The sequence below is a fragment of the Herpailurus yagouaroundi genome, unplaced genomic scaffold (assembly GCF_014898765.1).
Source record: "Herpailurus yagouaroundi ecotype Mexico unplaced genomic scaffold, PumYag 67793, whole genome shotgun sequence".
Lineage (NCBI taxonomy): Eukaryota > Metazoa > Chordata > Mammalia > Carnivora > Felidae > Herpailurus > Herpailurus yagouaroundi.
The window spans coordinates 10,540,034-10,558,974 of NW_024420586.1; the positions used below are offsets into that span (position 1 = coordinate 10,540,034).

Genomic DNA, 18,941 nt, shown 5'->3' on the forward strand with positions numbered 1-18,941 from the left:
GAGTGCAGAGATCAAGTCTTATATTTCTCTTTTAGAGTGTTAAACCCAGTATTTGAGCATTAATAAGTATTTGTTGATTTGAAGGGAAAAGTGGAGCTGAAGCTCTGAATCTTAACTTGCTTATGAAAATCCAATTTGAATGGAATCACTGAACCTTAAGATTTTGTTACACTGTTCTTGAACCACGGCAGATACGCATTCAGGTCCCAACAGATGTTGTGAGCTCTTCAGTTATTTCCCTGTTTATTCTATTTCACTTTTACTGGTTATTTAGCTATTAGAGTAAATAGAAGAATAACAGTCCATCTGCATTTCTGGCTAAGTTGCTCCATGGTTTCCTCAGATACCTCAGATACCTAACGTCTTCATTCAGAATTACCTCTGCCCATGTTTCTCACATGCCACAGAGCATTGACAAGAAAAGAAAAATGTAAAACCTTCACTTTACTGCCCCAAGTATTCCTCAAAGACAATGATTCTAGTCCATCAGCACCAGCTAAACTGGAAACAATTTCACAAGTCATTTTGCGATAGGTACAGTTTGTGTTGAGTTGCGCACATTGTCTAAATCACTTTATTGAAAGTCTTGATAGAAAAATTGGCTCTTGCACATAGCAAAGCAGAGTTGTAAGGAAGCAAATGCTATTTCTCTTCAAAATTAGACATATGGCATTCTATGTTTCCATTTTTTTAGAACCAGGGCATGCTCTTATGTCTTGTGTAACTGAGTTGAGGAGGGGCAGGTAGGTTTTATGGAGAAAAATTCTAAGGCAATATAGCAATCGAGGGAAACCTAAAAGAAATGATTACCACTGAGGAATGGGATTTAAAACTGTGGACAGGATGTTTTTCTTTCCTCTATTCCCTTTACACTCTTTTTATCCTGTATACATATGCCATCATGAGCATATTATTATTTTGACAAAGAACTGAAAATCCAGTATGAGTAATCAATCGAGTTCATAGATAGCTACTATACAAGATATAGTTAAGTCTGTAAGAATACAAATGACGTACTCTGTTTTGGAGAAAACAGGAAACCTATTTGGTAATATTTTACCTATTTTATACATGATTAATGTTGTTGATGTTGGGAGAACATGCATTCCATCGTAAGTGTTTTTGATGGGGGACAGAGAAAGCAAAACCGGTGTCTCATACCATCGTTCTGAGATAAACCTAAAATTTAAGAAGGACAAAACAAAACATGATACAGAAGGAGATCCTAACATTCTACTTCCTATCTTTACCTTTGTGGAAGCCCCACAGATACCCCAAATGCTGAGAACATTCTTTACTCTTTTGTCTCAGGTGTGGCAAATTCAACTTGGGAATTGGGAGTAAATGGTGCCCATTAATTATATGTGGTTTACAAAAGAAACTTTTTAGTTCTTTTCCTTGAATGTTTAACGATATGCATTAGGATTTAGAAATAAGTAGACTTGGAGAAAAGTCACTGAATTAGAATGAACTATACACAATTGCCAATATTTGAACATTTTGATCTACATAATGTCACTTCATAAGGCTCAACTGAAAGCTATTATAGTATTAATGTGGTCATGATTACCGACGTAAGCAGGAAAATGAATACAGAGTAGCTTTTCTAAATGGCAAAAGGAAAAAAAAAATAAGTAATAAAAATAAATCTCAGAACTCCAAGAAAGAGAAGCTTCAATGCTTTAAAACAGTTTAAATCAAGTTCTTTTTTTTTTCATAGTTCTGTAATCTGAACAAAGAATTGTAAATTACTGAAAAGGAGTTGGGAAAAAATGAATTCAACAAATTTCACTGGAAAACAAAACTCCAAACAATAAAACAAACTGAAAAAACAGCTTCTTATTCTTGGTAAAAGCCATAGCGCTGAGAAACTTGGAATGATCTAGAGTTTTCACAACCTCAAGAGAAGTACAGAACAAAGAATTATTTTTTAGTACCTGAAATTAATTGAAGAATGGAAAAGTTTGCCCCCACATAAGTAATACTTAGCGTTGGAAATATAGTAAAAGAAAATGAGCATAAATAAGATTCTCTAAAAGAAGTTTTTGTCAAAAACAAGTTTTTTCAGACTCCGTGCATTCTCGTTGACTTTAAACTTTTTTTTTTTAAACTTTAGGCTATTTGCCAAATCCGGAAACAACTTTATGTATATTTTATGCTGTTGTCAACATGTTATTTAAAGTATTTTACACATAAATATGCAATTGTATAAGGTTTACTGCTTTTTAAAAGACCAGTTTTAAAAGATTATTTCCATAAAAATTTAATTTATAATGATTTTTAAGATTTTGGGTATTTGATGAAGTAAGACGGGTCTTACAAATCGTGAAATTTATATAATTACACATTTTTACAAGAATTTTTTCACATAATCCTACATGCTTTCACTTTATCTCCACAAGTGTACAGCTGAAAAGGCTGAGACAGGTATTATCATTAATTTCAGTTCAAAGTTCAGAAAACTGAGACTTACGTGATTTGCTCAAGGACACAAGAGTCAGATGTGGGATCTAAATCTAAGTCTTTTCTGTTCCAACTCAGTGTTTTACCATATAATGCAAGCTCAGTGTACGCAAAATATTACTAACATTTTAATTACACGTGGATTTCCTGCCACATACATTCATAAGTGATTGGCCTAAAAATCAGTATGTCCAAACCTAGATAGCACAAATGTCTCCATGCTAGTATATGTGCACAGATTGTTGGAAGTCACCTATGTCTGGATGATTTAAATCAATGACCAAGAATATAATATAAAAGAGTCTAATTTTGTTTCTCCTTTTAGGCTTGGTACTGCTAGATTAACTTAACAATGCTCTGTCCTCTTAGATCACGGAGTCCCTATCTGGATTTACAAGACTGCCGTTCATTCATCCAACAGATTCACACTGAGTGTCTATTAACTGCTTGGTACTGTTCTAGGACTTGTAGATCCAGTGGTGAACAACAAAAGTTACTGTGTTTTCTGCCTGGTTGGTTGTGCATGTGATGTTTGCTGGTCACCACAGGGAACAGGTCAGAAGGAGCAGATAGCTCATTTGCAAACCATTGCAGGCGGTGAAAACTGTATCTTTTGCTGTTGCTGACTCACTATCACCATTTTAATAAATGCAGCGCTGCAGTTAAATGGATATATTTACACTTAAGTGCATGTTGCATGTGTCTTCAGATTTATAAAACCCTGCACTACTGTTTTCACATTTGGGGTAGCTGAAAATAATAGCTTTAAGCAGTATGAGCTAATAAAAATGCCTTGAGACCCTATGTAACTTGGTTAATAGAAGAGCACACAACTTTGATTTCTAAGGGAAAAAAAAAAAAGATTAGAGAAACCCATTAGTGGCTGTTGTGACAGCAGTCATTGGGGAGTAGATCTATCTGAAAATTGAAAAAGAGCAAACGGCGCACCAAAGACTCAAACTCCAGTTCATTTTCACTCTCTGGAATTTGTCTTCATCTGACAGATGAAGGCAAGACCCTAAATAAATCTAATTCTTATCCTCTGTATGTCCCATCCAGCTACCAGGCTCTACATTAATGACATATCAAATTGGGAAGAGTGTTCAATCAAAAGGCATTAAAGTACTTATTAATGAGATTTTTCTGAGCTTCTAAAGAAGAATCTTAAAGTTATTTTTAGTGGCTCTGTGGTAAGTTATCCTTTTGCTTTTTCTGCGCGGTTTATGGTCCACATGTGAACAGCACTTCGTAAATACAACAACGGATTTTGTCCGAAACATTCTCCATAGGAGGATGCATGGTCCTGGCAGAACTAACAAATCAGCAATTCTATATCACACATCAGAAGATGGCATGTGACTTGGTCAAAGAAGAGAATTGGTCATGAACAGAAGGGAAACCTCCCCAGAACTGAATTTCGACCTCCGAACTTCCTCCAGCCTCATGAATTGTATGTTTTAATGTGGAAAGTTCTGACTTCTTGAATTTATAGGATGGGGATGATCCAAATAGTCTTGCTGAGAGAAATTAAGCAGGAGTGGCTCTCAAAGTGCATTTTAGCAAAGATGGGAGTACACTACAGCTAGGGAGCCAAAGTAGGACAATGGTTGGGCCTGATGAAATAATGGCAGGCAGAAGAGAATGGATTATCTCCTGTAAAAAGAGAGACATGTGTACGATATAAAAGAAAACTGTACTAAAATCACAAGTAAATATGAGCTGGCCATGGTTACGATGCAGTAAATATCTATAATCTCTTCACTAGAAGAGGAATGAAAAATTAAGTACTGATAAAATGACTGAAGTACGATTTAAATCACAGTGACTAGATTAATATTTGTAAAGTAATTCACAAATATAAATAGCAAATTGAACAAATAAATCCCCAATGATAAAAACAGTTGAAGAAAGGAATTATATTTATAGCTGAATGAATGTGTTAGCTGAAAAACTTGATTTTCCTCAGAGAAATCACTAAATGATTACATTATTCAAAATGTTATATGTAGTCCAAAAGATCAGTTTTTACAATGTGGTAATACATTTAATTTAAGTAGAATTCAAAAAGCATTTAGAATCAAATTTTGCTTTGACATTTTATACACTCCATGATTACTTAATTTAGAATAATTGCAAACTCCTCTTGTTGGAATATTATTAAATCGGTGAAAAAAATCTAACGCTCTATGTAGTATGCCCCTGCGCTACAAGGTGTGCAGAAACATTCATTCTTTTATTTGCCTTCAGATCTTTGGTTCAGATTTGTACGTGAGGTATCTCCTTCTATTATTTAATTCCCTTAATACCAGGCTAAAAAAGTTTGCACGTGGTACTAGTTTTTTCCTCATTCAAATGACCGGCATCATTAAGCGTGTGCTCAGATGTGATGAAATAGATTCCAATGGAGAAAGATCCTGATCAGAGAGATAAGATCTCATTGCCAGGGCTTTTGCCCCTGCTTCAAGGCAAGATGAGGACAGAAGGCATAAATATCGGTGAGAAGAAATCTTACATCCCTCAAGGAATCCTCTGCCAAATTCACAGGACACCTAAATTCTGCTGAGCCCCAAATCTGCTGAGAATAGGTCTTTACACATCCATGCTCAAGTCTCTGTGTGGATAGAGAAATAAATCTGTTGCCTCCACTTTGAAAACATTACCAGGGTCTGGGAATCTCTCGCAACCACCCTAGCCCAGACCACCAGCATCTCTTCTCCAATTGCTCTCCTTCGTTTTACTCTTGATCCCTTTTAGGTCTACTTAAAGCACAAACCAGATCATGTCATTCATCTCCTCAAAAGTCTACAGTGTCTCCTCTCTCAGTCCGAGCAAAAGGTACTCTTTACAACGGCACCCGAGGCCCTCCACAATCTGCACCACCCACAGGCCCTTTGATCTGGGGTCCTACTACCCTCCTCTGACTTTTTCTGCTTCAGCCACACTGGCGACCCTGCTGTACAGTGATCAAGTTAGGGACGCTCCCAACATGTGGGCCTCTGCCCTGACTCTCCGCTCTGCCCACACAGCAAGGCTGAGCACTAGGATGACTCCCTTAGTCTCTTCAAATCTTTGTGCAAGTGTCCTTTCCACCCTGCTTAAAATTGCAATCCCACCTCTTTCCATTTCACCTACTCCTACCCCCTTTGGTAATTTGATATCCCTTATCCAATTCTGTGGGGTTTTTTTAATAACAAGTATCATCTTTAAATATACAATATTTACTTATTTATTACTTCTGTGTTTGCCTACATGCTGTCTCCCACTGCTATGGCAAAAACGGCAGGGTCCGTTGATTTGGTTCACCATTTTTTAAGCACTTAGAGTGATGCCAGGTACATAAGAAGAGCTTAATAAATACGTTTGAATGCAAAAATCCTCACTCCTTAGATTAGCAGCTTGTCCTAACAATTTCTCTTAGGTCTCAAGGGCCCCACATAAAAGCTGAACCAGTCAAAGAAGACTGAGCGACTTTGCTTTACAGCCTTTGGCTCATTAAGCTCACAACAAGCTCTTTCAAGTGCTGTTGAGGTTGAACAATAGCTGTGTCTACTTGGATCCTCTCTAAACTGTGCATTAGGCCCAAGTGCCACGTCAACATCTGTGAGCTTTTTTCACATGTCCACACTTCTTGTCACTCTCTTGCCCACCAAAACCACAAACAATTTCTATTCACCTCAACCAGAGCATGTGTACTATCATCAGCTTAGAAGAAAGAAGTGAGATGATTCATGTCTGACTTCTTTCTTTCCTTCCCTTTCCTTTTCTCTTCTTCCCTCCCCCCCCCCTTGCCTCCTCCCTTTCTTCGTTTTATGGAATCTTGTTAAACCTTCATGGATTCATAGACAATGAGAACTCAGGACATTTTTCCTACAAACTGGGCATGACAGACCTCCATATTCTACTGTGTTTTGTCCAAATTCATGTTTGGTATGCTCAACAGAGAACCCGAGAAAAAAAACCTCGTGAGGTAGTATGGTACAGTGGTTAACAGCTCAGACCCTGGAGCTGTGTTGCTTGCGTTCAAATCTGTGCTCCATCAATATGAGCTGCACCAACTTTATCAAGTTACTGTCTATTTCTTTAGTTTTTTTTTCATCTTCAAATGCGGAAAATAATTTTTCATATTTCATAGATTTGTAGTGAGGATTAAATTAGTTAATATAGGTAGATTATTAACAGTGCCTGACCAGTGGATAAAAACTAATTCTTATTATAGCAAAAGATTAAACCCCATTCTCACCCTTATTCTAATCCATGCTCTTATTTTTGTCCTCAAAGCTTACTTTATTAATGCCAAGGTCTAATTAAGCAACTTAAGGGGCTCCTTAGTGGGGAAGTAGCACAGTCATCAACCTGAATGGAGTATTTTCCAAGATTTCTGTTAGTAAATGCTGACTAAACAGTGTATATGCTATTATTTCTTTCAAAATTATCGAAGGTTGGATGCCCTAGAAGCAGATTCTAAGACTAGAACATATAGGCACATGATTTACTTGGGAATGATCCCAGGAAGCCCTGGTAAGGCAGTCAGAGAGGATAGGTGAGAAAACCAGTTAACGACTGTAATATGAGGAAGATTTCTACTGTGCACAGTGGGTCTCAGTCTTTATCCATAGAAAACTACCTGTCACTGGTTGAGGTTTGTTGGGAGATGGTGGGGAGGCAGAGCCTTAACTCCCTGACACTTATGAGTCTGGACGACTAGAGAGAGCTCTGGGCAGAGTCCCAGGCACCTGCAGGTGGCAGCTGCCAGTCACAGTACAAGGAACCCTGAGTGTGGAGGGGGTATGGGTGAGGCCCCAAGAATACTGGAGATGCCAATACAACTGAAGTTTTCAGTAAAGTCAGGTATATGACAGCATTAGGATAAATCCTTTCCATTTGGGCCCCTTAAAGAAATCATTTCTGCTTTCACGAGATGTTAAATATTTAAAACTCTCAGGGATCAAACTTTTGGAAACTTAAAAAGTTCTATGTTTATGCTTTATTATCATTTGTGTTGTCATAAGAACAACTTAATAACAGGCTTAATATGATATCTAGCCTCTTACTGTTACCTATAGGCTCAATGTCGTACAGCAGATCTCTAGAACTGATTCCATTTGTACTTTATACCCACTGAACAGCAACTCCCCCTTTCTCCCTGCCCTGGATCCCTGGCACTCAGAGTTCTACCCTCTTTTATGCTCACACTTTCATAAAAGGCATGTTGAAGCAGGCTTTCAGGACTTAACGTAGTAATTATATTTGAGCAAATTGTATTAAGACAGTTCACAGTTTTTCTTAAAAATAAAGTATAAGCCATTCCTCATAGTGATTGAGACTTTCAAAACTTTAAATTCTTTCAAAACTATTGTACTATCATTTGTGCAATGGTTATAAATTTTTATATACAAACACAGTCAATTGATTCACAATGCGAGTATTGGCTTTGATATAAGAATAAATAGTTTTTATGTATTTCTCATTCATTGCTAGTTATGCCTTAGCTCATGTATTAGCTATTAAATGCAGATTTCCATATGTAAACAGGTATTTATCTGCTTTGTTTTTGTCAAAATGATTAGGTGGCTTTCTAATTCAATAACTCTATGGAAATTATATGGGCTATATTAGCAGTATTATGTTCAGAAGGTAATTATTTTAACTTATTACACATTACTTGTGTTGTATTGTACTTTCAAGAATATGTATGTTAAACCACAACAATGCCTACTACAGTTCTGTAATTTGATTCATGCAAATCTGTCAGGAATAAAGTCAACCACAATTTAATTTCAAACCTTCCCAACCAGCAGCTGTACAATTTATGTGCTACTTTTCTATTTTTACTACTGGATAATGACAATGATGAATGCCTTTAAGAGGAAATACATATTCATTGAAAAGACTGAGATCAAAACTATCCTCTTCAAAAGGCCCACAGAGGTAGGAAGCCCATTTCCCTGCTTCAGGAGATTTGTTGGTGGTGAGCTGGAATTGTGCCCAAAAATGCATCTCATGAGGATTCAATAATCCGGTTAAATTAAACCTGCAATAATACCTCTTTACAAACCACAGTAATCGGGGCGCCTGGGTGGCGCAGTCGGTTAAGCGTCCGACTTCAGTCAGGTCACGATCTCGCGGTCCGTGAGTTCGAGCCCCGCGTCAGGCTCTGGGCTGATGGCTCAGAGCCTGGAGCCTGTTTCCGATTCTGTGTCTCCCTCTCTCTCTGCCCCTCCCCCGTTCATGCTCTGTCTCTCTCTGTCCCAAATAAGTAAATAAACGTTGAAAAAAAAATTAAAAAAAAAAAACAAACCACAGTAATCAATACCATCACAATTGGCAATAGCTAGAATACTCTTAAATACATCTGGAAGAACAAATGATTAGCTGAGCATAGCCAGGGGCCCATCATTCTGAGTGTGCCAGGTTAAGAGGTATGGAGACAAAGATATTCAGTGGGCAACTTAATAAGTTTAGGGTCACTGCTCTCCTGACCCATATGTCCACGAACATGGAATGAAATGAATATTACCTCATTAGCAGTAATTTACATGTTGAATGACAATGATGAACTTACAAACTGTGCTGTCATGTGAAATTGGGTTTCTTTTCTTCACTGTATCCGTCAGCGATCTGACTTTTATTTCAAAAATACTAAGAAAGAACACCATACTGAAATGGATGGAATAGTTCCAGAGATCCATGCATTTCTTATTTTATTTTAGCATGTAATTTTATAGCTTACTTGATACAACATAAGATAGGAAATTCAAGTGACTCAAGATACCGCAGCTCTGATTTCCAAAACAAACAAACAGCTTTATCTATTTGTATACCTATGCAGACAAATGTGTGATATGGAATGAGTTCTCAAAAAATCATTTAGAGTATAAGACACTTTGGCTAATAGGTGCTGCTGACAGTGAACTTACCTTCTGTCTATAATCTCCCACTATTTGCATCAAAAAATACCAAGCTATACTATTTCATTCTGAGTGTAAAATGTATGATCTCAAAAATTATCTTGAGGCCCACATTATTGTGTACATTTTCTTGATGCTGCGTTCATTTAGGTTCAGATACTTCCCTCTATAATTCAAAGGCTATTCCCTCATCATGTTTTGCCTTCATTTGGGATTCAGAAATTTGCAGTTGGTGGTTTGAAAAAAACAAAGACAAAACTGGATTTGGTTGGTAGCCTTTGGCTGGTAATTTTAGAGAAAATATTTCATTGCTTTCTATTTGATTAGACTCCATATATTATAGTACTGATACTGGAACTAATTCTAAATTGAATATATATATTAAGTTAAAACTATAGGCAATAGATATAATTTATTCTTTTGTATTTTTTAATAGATAAAATTTAAAATCTCCTCTAATCCCCTCTTTTATGGGAGGAGAAAGGAATGTATTAGGTGCAAATATACTGTTCCCCTATCAAAGCTTATTTTTGGGTGAGTCCTTTCTGCCCTAAATCGACGTGAAACTATTATTTTTTGTTTCTTCCCTCTTTTAGAAAGTCTCTCAACATTAAATATTATAAAATCCCTCTTCTATGTTTCTCTCTCTACCCCGGATTTCTACAACTAAGCATCCCGTGGAGTGTGCTAGTAATTCGATAGGGGAGTCAAAATGCCTTCAGTGTGTACATTTAGGTCAACTGTTTTCTTCCTGCAAATTATCAAGATGAGTATCTTGTAAAATTTAACAAAAATGCTTTGCTTTTACCTTCAGAGACTCCTCTTGTTTAAAGAGATCTTCGAAGTCTTTAGCACGGAGGTCAGGAGCATTAAGAAGTTGTTCCACTTCTGACAGGGCTTGCGAGACGTGAGTGATCTCAGTCAGGTAAGTAGAAGGCACATAAGAAATTTCCAAAGGCATTTCTTCAGTCATCGCCATCATCGATTCTTCATGGACTGTGTGCTGGTATAGATATACAAAAGAAGAATTCTTTTAGCTTCCTAATAATGAAAAGACCTCTACTGAATTTATATAAATTCCAGTCTAGAGCTGGCAGAGGGCTGAAAATGAACAAAAATCCATGATGGTAAGTCTAGTAAAAGGGTTATTATTTATATACCCTCTTCTTGCAGAAAGTGTTAGAAGCGTTTAAAAATAAGACATACATACACGTTAGTACCACGAATATAAGAATGAAAGACCAAGAGCTATAAGGTCATGAGAGGGATGGTTTTACTCTAAGAAAAGGATGATTTTCATAATTGGTTTTTAAAATGTAATTCTTAGCTTCTTGGAAAATTAGGTATGAAGTAGAATTGGGGGAGGGGTAGTCTACATGTGTGGTTTTTTTCTACCAAAGGAACTTCTCCTATATTTTTCCCCTTAATCTTGATTGAAGTAAAAGAGGGCCAAAGTGGTTTTGGCTGGTATATACCTTTATATTCAGTATCCTTCTCCTCCAAATTTCAGACATCGGCTCCCCTATTTGATGCTAGTTTCTTGTTAAGTTAACTGATAACTGAAACACGAGATGAGGAAGACTGAGAATGGGATTCCCATTTTAATGAGAACTCCAGAAAACCCTAAGGTCTAAGGAAGTACTAGCCTGTCCTCCGTCTACACTTTCCTACCTGCCATTCAAGCACTAGGATCGATGGGCATTGGGAGTTTAGATTCCTTTTGGATTTGGCCAATAGAACCTCTTCCCTTATTCCTTATAAGAGCATGAAATAAATACTATCTGGCACGCAAATTCAGAGAGAGAGATGACCTCTGCTCTTTTCTGTCTATACTATAAGCAACAAAACTCTTGTAATTGAACTTAGTTTTCCAGGAACTTCGTTTTGAATTGATCAACTGCCATCTGCCTGTTGATGGGGTCAGCTGAGGGTTTCAGTGACAGGGTCTCTAGAGGAGTTCTGATGATAAGCATGCTAACACAGCCATTTCTTACTGCACAGGTTTTATGACAAGACCATCCTCATTACTGCAGGAATGCAATTAAATGGAGCTTAGGATTTCAGACTGAATCCATGTAAAGATGAGTAAAATTATCAGCTGGACTATGTATGCGTTCTTATTAATTTCTCAGGTCCAGAATTCTTGTACTCAGTTCTTACATAATATGAAAATAATTAATTGCAACTTAGATGTCTCATTTACTTATAACACTGCAAATTCACAGAATTACACCAATTAGCTTAAATGACAGAATTGTACTTTTTGCAAAATTCGATTTTGTGTGTATATCTCGACCAAAGTACATGATACATATGCTTTCATCATGAATAGAATGATTATTGGCCTGCACTTCTAATTCTGCATTCAAAATAATAATAGAATTTTGGGCTACAGTTTAAAGAGGACAACCCACAGATTTAACCACATATTTTTAAATTTAAATTCTCAATCTCTTCATTTCAAACCATTTCAGCAGTTTAAAAGAAAAAATAAATCGGCAGACATGTGAATGTGCAATTTCCACTAACACATTAATTTAATACTAACTAGTAGAGTTAACACAAGTCAATCGAATATATTATGACTTTCATATATTCTATTAGACTGGTGGATGTTGTTCTTAAAAATTTCCAGGTTAATAAGTTGTTTTTCTTATTTACATAAATTTCTTCAACTCCTGAAGGAAAGATAGTTCTACATTATCTGAAACCAGAATGTTCCTACAGTATTTTTTGGTAATGGTTCAATTTTCTTGCTTTTCAATTGTATACATTTTATACCTGTAAGTTTTTATACAGTAGTGGTTTTTGTTATTTGGGACAAAGTTGGGTAGAAAACAAGTAGTAGTTTATTTCTCTCTTGCATATGTATATATCCATGTATTTGTGTATGTATACATTTAACCAAGCAGGTTGTTTTAGAATGAGACATATCTTCAAAATATTTAGAGAACATCTGAATTTCATTAAAAAAAAAAATCAGCGTGGGGGCGCATGGGTGGCTCATTCGATTAGGTGTCTGACTCTTAATTTTGGCTCAGGTCATGAACTCACAGTTCATGAGTTCAAGCCCCTTATTGGGCTCTGCACTGATGGTGAGGACACTGCTTGGGATTCTCTCTCCTGCTCTCTCTCTCTCTCTCTCTCTCTGCCCCTCTCATGTGCTCTTGCTCTCTCTCAAAATAAATAAATAAATGTAAAAAAAGAAGTCCCGATTTCAAGGTTTTTGAATTGCTGGACGGATTTCTGGATAACATAGTATTGGTGTTTTTAATGTTTTGAGGAACCTCCATACTGTCTTCCATAGCAGCTGCTATGGAAACAAACAAACTTAAAAATAAGATCAGTGTGAGTTCCAAAATGTTTTAATGCCTATCCATATCATTTTCTCTTAAAAGGAAAATAATTCTAAGTTTTTACATCTTCTGTTTCTTTTTTGACATGTAGTTTCCTTGATCTTCATTAGCTACCCTTGAGGCACTCTCAGTTATCTTAGATTCATACTAATGACTCGCAAATATAGTAATTATGGATGATCGACAGCAAGGAACTTAACAGTTAAATACAATAGAGTGGAGAAGCACTAAAAATAAACTCAAAGTTGACTACTGCCTTGGACTTAACTTCCAGAAACACAATTTAAAACCCTAGTTTCTAATTCTTTGGTGTTTTTGGCTAATGATATTTTGTTGCACATACAGGAATTTTATAAAAATGTACACCTGAAACTAATGTAACACTGTGGGCCAACTATACTCAAATAAAGGTTTTCTTTTTAAAAATCAGATTTATTTTAGGGGCGCCTGGGTGGCTCAGTCGGCTGAGCCTCTGACTTCCGACTTCGGCTCAGGTCATGATCTCACGGTTTGTGAGCTCGAGCCTCGCATTGGGCTCTGGGCCGACAGCTCGGAGCCTGGAGCCTGACTCGGATTCTGTCTCCCCCTCTTTCTCCACTCCTCCCCTGCTCACACTCTGTGTCGCTCTTTCTCTCTCAAAAATAAACGTTAAAAAATTTAAATACAAACTAAAAAATGAGATTCACTTAAATAATAATGCTAACCACAAAGTTCTGTAGCCCTCAGCCAGGGATCTACGAATGTGCATTGCACACTGTCCTCTGGCTTCACATTTGTTAAGTTTTTCACTACTTGACTAAATGTCTGTCTTAGATTATTTTATTACATATTGATCCAAGTGCTTCTTTCCCACATAAGAAATATTCATCATCACATCAAGAGCAAAACCATTTTCACCTATATTTCAATGGAAATCTCTCTTAAGGGGATTGTTAGGTGACATCTATTTAAATTCAGAAGTTTTCAAAGAATTGAAATTTTACATCTGGTTCCAGAAACGATTTTTGTTTTTTATTGTCTTTAAGAACGAAGCCATCACCATCACCAACTTGAAGGCAATACCCTTCAAAGAAACATTTGCCAATATATTGCACATGAGGCATGCTCTATTAATATGTATTTTGCGATTATTTTCAAGACTATCATATACAAGTCTTAGAGCAAATGGTATCAATTCATGAAAATAAGTGGACTAATTATAGCATAACCTATTCACTCCATGCTCACATGGCATGAAGATATTCTCCGGAATACTGAGAAATACTAAAACTATTATGGTTGAAGAGAACAATCAAAGAACTAGAAGGGCATATTCTATCACTTAGGAAAGATATGAATGAGAAGAACAATGTAATCTTTGCCATCCTACACTACTGATAAATCAGTGATCTTCTTTCTTTTTTTCTTTTGTAAAAAAAATAATAATAATAACTAGAGTCCCTATAATTCCTAAAATGCCATCCAGTTACATTTACCTGTGGACAGTGATTCAGGTGTATTTTGTAAATAAAATTCTAAAAGGTTAATAACCACACATTGAATATATTTAATGAAGACTGAGATAGTAGAGGATTTAGTTCTGCCTATCATCTTGATACATGGTATCCAGTCATGATAGACAGGAGAAGTTAAATGGTACCTATCACTTGACTAGAGAAAAGCTAGGCAATGATCCTGTGAGCTTTTATGAGAAATACAAGAATCTCAAAATAATTCTTTGACACCACTGGGAATCTATCAACTCATTTTTTAGAAAATTCGGTTTTATAAATTTTGAATAGTCTCCTTTATTATAAAATTGTAATAGGTGCAATAAATTTTAATATAGAGAAACAAAAGTTGCATATACAAGAAACAACCAAAATTTTAATCAACAGAGTCAGAAATTTGGAGACGTAGTTTGCTATCTACACTTTAAAATAGATCATTGTTTGACACAGTCATGCAGGTCTATAATAAATCCACTATAACCAATGAATGACTTTGCAGTTAGTTTAATAAAAATCTCACAGTTATTTTTTAAAAAAATCAGTGTAATTGGAAGTATCATGTTCATTTTCTCCTCTTTATGCAAAATCCATGCACTCATATTCAGATTTTGCCTTTTCCTCTGAATTTCATTAACTCTGCCTTGAATAATTATATCCTTCTGAATTCTGATGTGTACAAATCCTGTCTAACCTTTTGAAAATCAGCTTGCTTTTGTTAATATTCTTTACCACCTTATATCATTATAGGTATTCATGCATCATTAGCAAGGAAGTGCTGTAGTCATACTAATTCATTTTATTTCTCTCTGTTCATATTCATATCTAACGATATATACCCAAAAGAACATACTGTCTTTATTTTCTGGAAATGAAAATCAAGAGATGTGGAAGAAAGTCCCAAAGTACTATCTTTATTAAAAAATGGAAAACTCAACTGATGCTTAAAAGGACTGTGATAGGATAAAACTATGATTTGTAACATCTAAAGGTGAAGTGAAAACAGTTTTGAGATTCTGAGCTTTGTACGTAGGCATGGGTATCACTCATAAAGTTTTCAATAAACTTTGGTTTCTCTGAAACTCCAGTTATCACATTCTTTTTATCACTTAAAATGTGTTTCTTGAAGGACCACATAACTACATAAGAGAGAAGCAATCCTGTTTTGAAACAAATACTGCATTATATCTAAGTTTTTAAAACAAAATGTTTTCCTCCATGATTTAAACGATTTCTCTCACCTCAATATAAATTTTAAATGGGTTGTGGTTACTGGCCCATTTATGATTTATGAGGTCAAAGAAACTCAAAAAGAAAAATGTACTATATCCCATATTTTTATGATATATTCCTTAACATACCAATATATCTAATATAAATATGGTATACAGAAAATACATCAACACATTCAAAGTCTAACACAAATAGACTGGAATCTGGACAAAAAATGTAATAAAATAATGCAGTCATTTAAAAAATTCCATTAGAGTTAATAAAGACAAAGATGGGCTAAATCTTTAAAAGAAAGCAAGATTACTTATTGATGATTAAACTGACCCATATTATGAAAATCTGTTCATTTATATCTGATTATCTTTCCTCAAAAGGGCATTCTTAAATATATAGATTACTCTGAAATAATAACACAATAGCATATAAATCCCAAACAGGATTACAGACTTTATATGGGTTCTAATGCGTCATAAATGACAAGGAAATGGAAAAGAACTTAGGCAGCTCCCTTTCTCAGTTTCAAAAGTATTCAGAGAAAGACAATTAAGTTTCCTTGTAGGGATCATTATGGTAAGAAAGACACCTGAGCTATTTTTATTTATTTCTCCTCGATCAAGCCTATAAAGGCAAGTCAAATTACAAGCCTAAAAAGGCAAGTCAAAAAATCCAATTTGGCCAAAAATCCTACATTAATCCTCAGCAAAAAAGAATCAAATAATAAAGCACACAAGAAACCAGAATATGGTGCAGATGAGATATGTATAAGTTTAGTCTTTCCTGTTTACGGTTCTGAATGCACATAAATGCCAGGGCAACACTAGCATTTTCACAATACTCAGGCTTCTATGCGTTTAATTAAGTTGGTGGGTAGAAAGACTTTAAATGATCAGCCTAATGAGTCCTAATGGATTGGTTATGATCTTTCATACAGAAAATAGTAATGGAGAGTTTGCTCTTAGGTATTCCCACCCGCTTTACTGCAGCATCTAGAAAATTGTCTGTGTAAAGCTATGTAAGAAAAAACAGATCGATCCTCAAATGATCATTAAGGATCAACAAACTGCAAGAAGCTTATAATGTACCCCCTTTTTGTTCAAAATAATAAGAAACACTAAATAATAATCAGTGCAAATTATTGCAGAACATCATTCTTTAGAGCCACATTTTTTATCTTCTAAAATTGGAACGAATTTCTGGTACAAGACAGGGTATCATTGAAATGGGTGTGCAGTCGAAGCTGGATTTGCCAGGCTCTACGTATGTCCTACTTCTGGGAGGCCAGGTATGTATAGTGTCCTGTATCAAGGGTCTGGCTGCTGGACTTGCTTATTGATCTGCCTCATGGCGATTCTTCTCTTCCATACCATCAGATCTACACCTCAGGGCCAAGCTAAATTAATATCTACTTAAACTGATAAACTAAATCTTGATAATGTGTTAATGGCTTATAGTGGTTTAAAGAGTTAGCCTCCACAGGATAACATTTGCATTTTAATAAGGATTTTCAATAAATTAACATAAATTAGTGACTTGGTAGAATTCTAGTCACTAAGTACAGCCTGTAAGAGAAGTGAAAGAAAAGGGTTTTGGTTCCCACTAAGGTCAGTGCGAACATATAGCGTCTACCTTGTAAGAAATCACCAGAAAACTAACATGGTAATTTCACAGATAAGGTTATAGACCCTCGGTGCCTTACAACAGAAAATATACGTATCAAAGACTCAAGCATAGTACGTAGCATATAGAAAGCTATCATAAATACTTGTTGAATAAGTGAATAAAGAAATTATTAGCGTAAAAAGATAATTTTTTAAACTACATGTTTGACCAGAACTGCTGGGGTCTGCAGCTGTCATAGAATTTCTATTTTGGAATTCCCAAAATTCACACAGGAGTGTTTCCTTCATTTCATAATGTAATCTTCATTGGTATGGATTTAAATCTATTTCTGATTTAAGCAAGTCACATTTCTAGAATTCAGTGCCCACTACTATCTGACGCTGTTACACGTGCACAAGTTGGCTTGTCAGTTGTCTCTGTTATTAATGTACAACACTGTACGTGAACAAAAGTGAAGCAATTATTTGGGATATTGTTATACAGATACTTTTAGGAGATATTAATTTTGGTCCCTTCATGGAGGCCCGCAGTGCCTCTCAGTGGATTGGCGTATCTGAGAAGACATACAGTCAAGAAGACATACAGTTAATCCTTGTGAACTCCTCCCAAACTGTCCACGTAAAATTTTTCATTTATGTATCTAGTATCCATTTTCTGATAGGAAGCTATTCTGACATGTTAACTTGGCAACACCTGGCAAAGGAATTTTTCATATGTTCACGTGAAAATGAACACACATATACATATATACATGCATTCAGTTTAAATTGAAAATAAAATTAACACAAGAAAAATAACTTTGGAATTACTTTAAATTCTGCAGTTATATAGCATACTACCATATTGCTTAATTTCTATATTCCTGTGGCTCTTCCCAGTCTGAGCAGATTTTGCAGAGCAGGTTCACAATATTAATTGATGTGTTACACTTCTCTAACATCTGAGAAAACCTGGGCATCATTTATCTCCACATTATTTAATCTGGCAACTAAGTACATATTTTTGAATATGCCCAGGGCATAATTCTGGTTTTGAATGAATTTTTTATTAAAATATGATAGTGTTAAGTCAGTGAGAGAAAGACAAATACCTCATGATCTCACACATGTGGAATTTAAGAAACGAAACAAATAAGCAAAGGAAAAGAGAGAGAGAGCGAGAGAGACAAACCAAGTAACAGGCTCTTAACTATAGGGAACAAACTAATGGTTACCAGAGGGAAGATGGGTGGGTGGATGAGGGAAAATGGGGGATGGAGATTAGAGAGCACACTTACCATGATGAATCATATAAAATAAAATGGTAAAAACAATAAATGGCCATTCATCAGTCGATGGACATTTGGGGTCCTTCCATAGTTTGGCTATTGTTGATAATGCTGATACAAATGTGGAATTCAAGCAACAAAACAGAGGAACATATGGGAAGTGAGAAAAAAAGAGGGAAGTAAACCATAAGAGTCTCTTAGAGAGCAAACTGTGGGTTGACAGAGGGAGATGGGTGGGGGATGGGCTAGAAGGGTGACTGGTAGTAAGGAGGGCACTTGTTGGGATGAGCGCTGAGTGTTGTATGTAAATGATGAATCACTAAATTCTACTCCTGAAACCAATATTGCGCTGTATGTTAACTAACTAGAATTGAAAGCAAAAAAAATGGAAGAAAGACATAAAAATAAGTAAGAACGTAAATAAATAAATGACAAGTAACAAATAAATAAAAAATAAGAATGTGATAGTGAAGATGCCTATAACTGACCACCCAATGTGGTGGTCCTTAGCTACATGTGACTATTTAAATTTAAATCTAAATTATTTAAAAGGAAACACAATTAAGATTTTAGTTGCTGATAAGAATAAGTTATAACATGGTGTTCA

At 35.7% G+C, this 18,941-nt stretch overlaps 1 protein-coding gene across 1 annotated transcript in view; it reads right to left on the reverse strand.

Annotated features, from left to right (window-relative positions):
- DMD (dystrophin) overlaps positions 1-18,941 on the reverse strand; it is a 2,039,083-nt gene that overhangs the window by 1,154,737 nt on the left and 865,405 nt on the right. Inside the window, exon 42 of the mRNA XM_040468816.1 lies at positions 10,180-10,374. Within this exon, the coding sequence (XP_040324750.1) occupies positions 10,180-10,374 (195 nt within the window). The remainder of the gene's footprint in view (positions 1-10,179; positions 10,375-18,941) is intronic.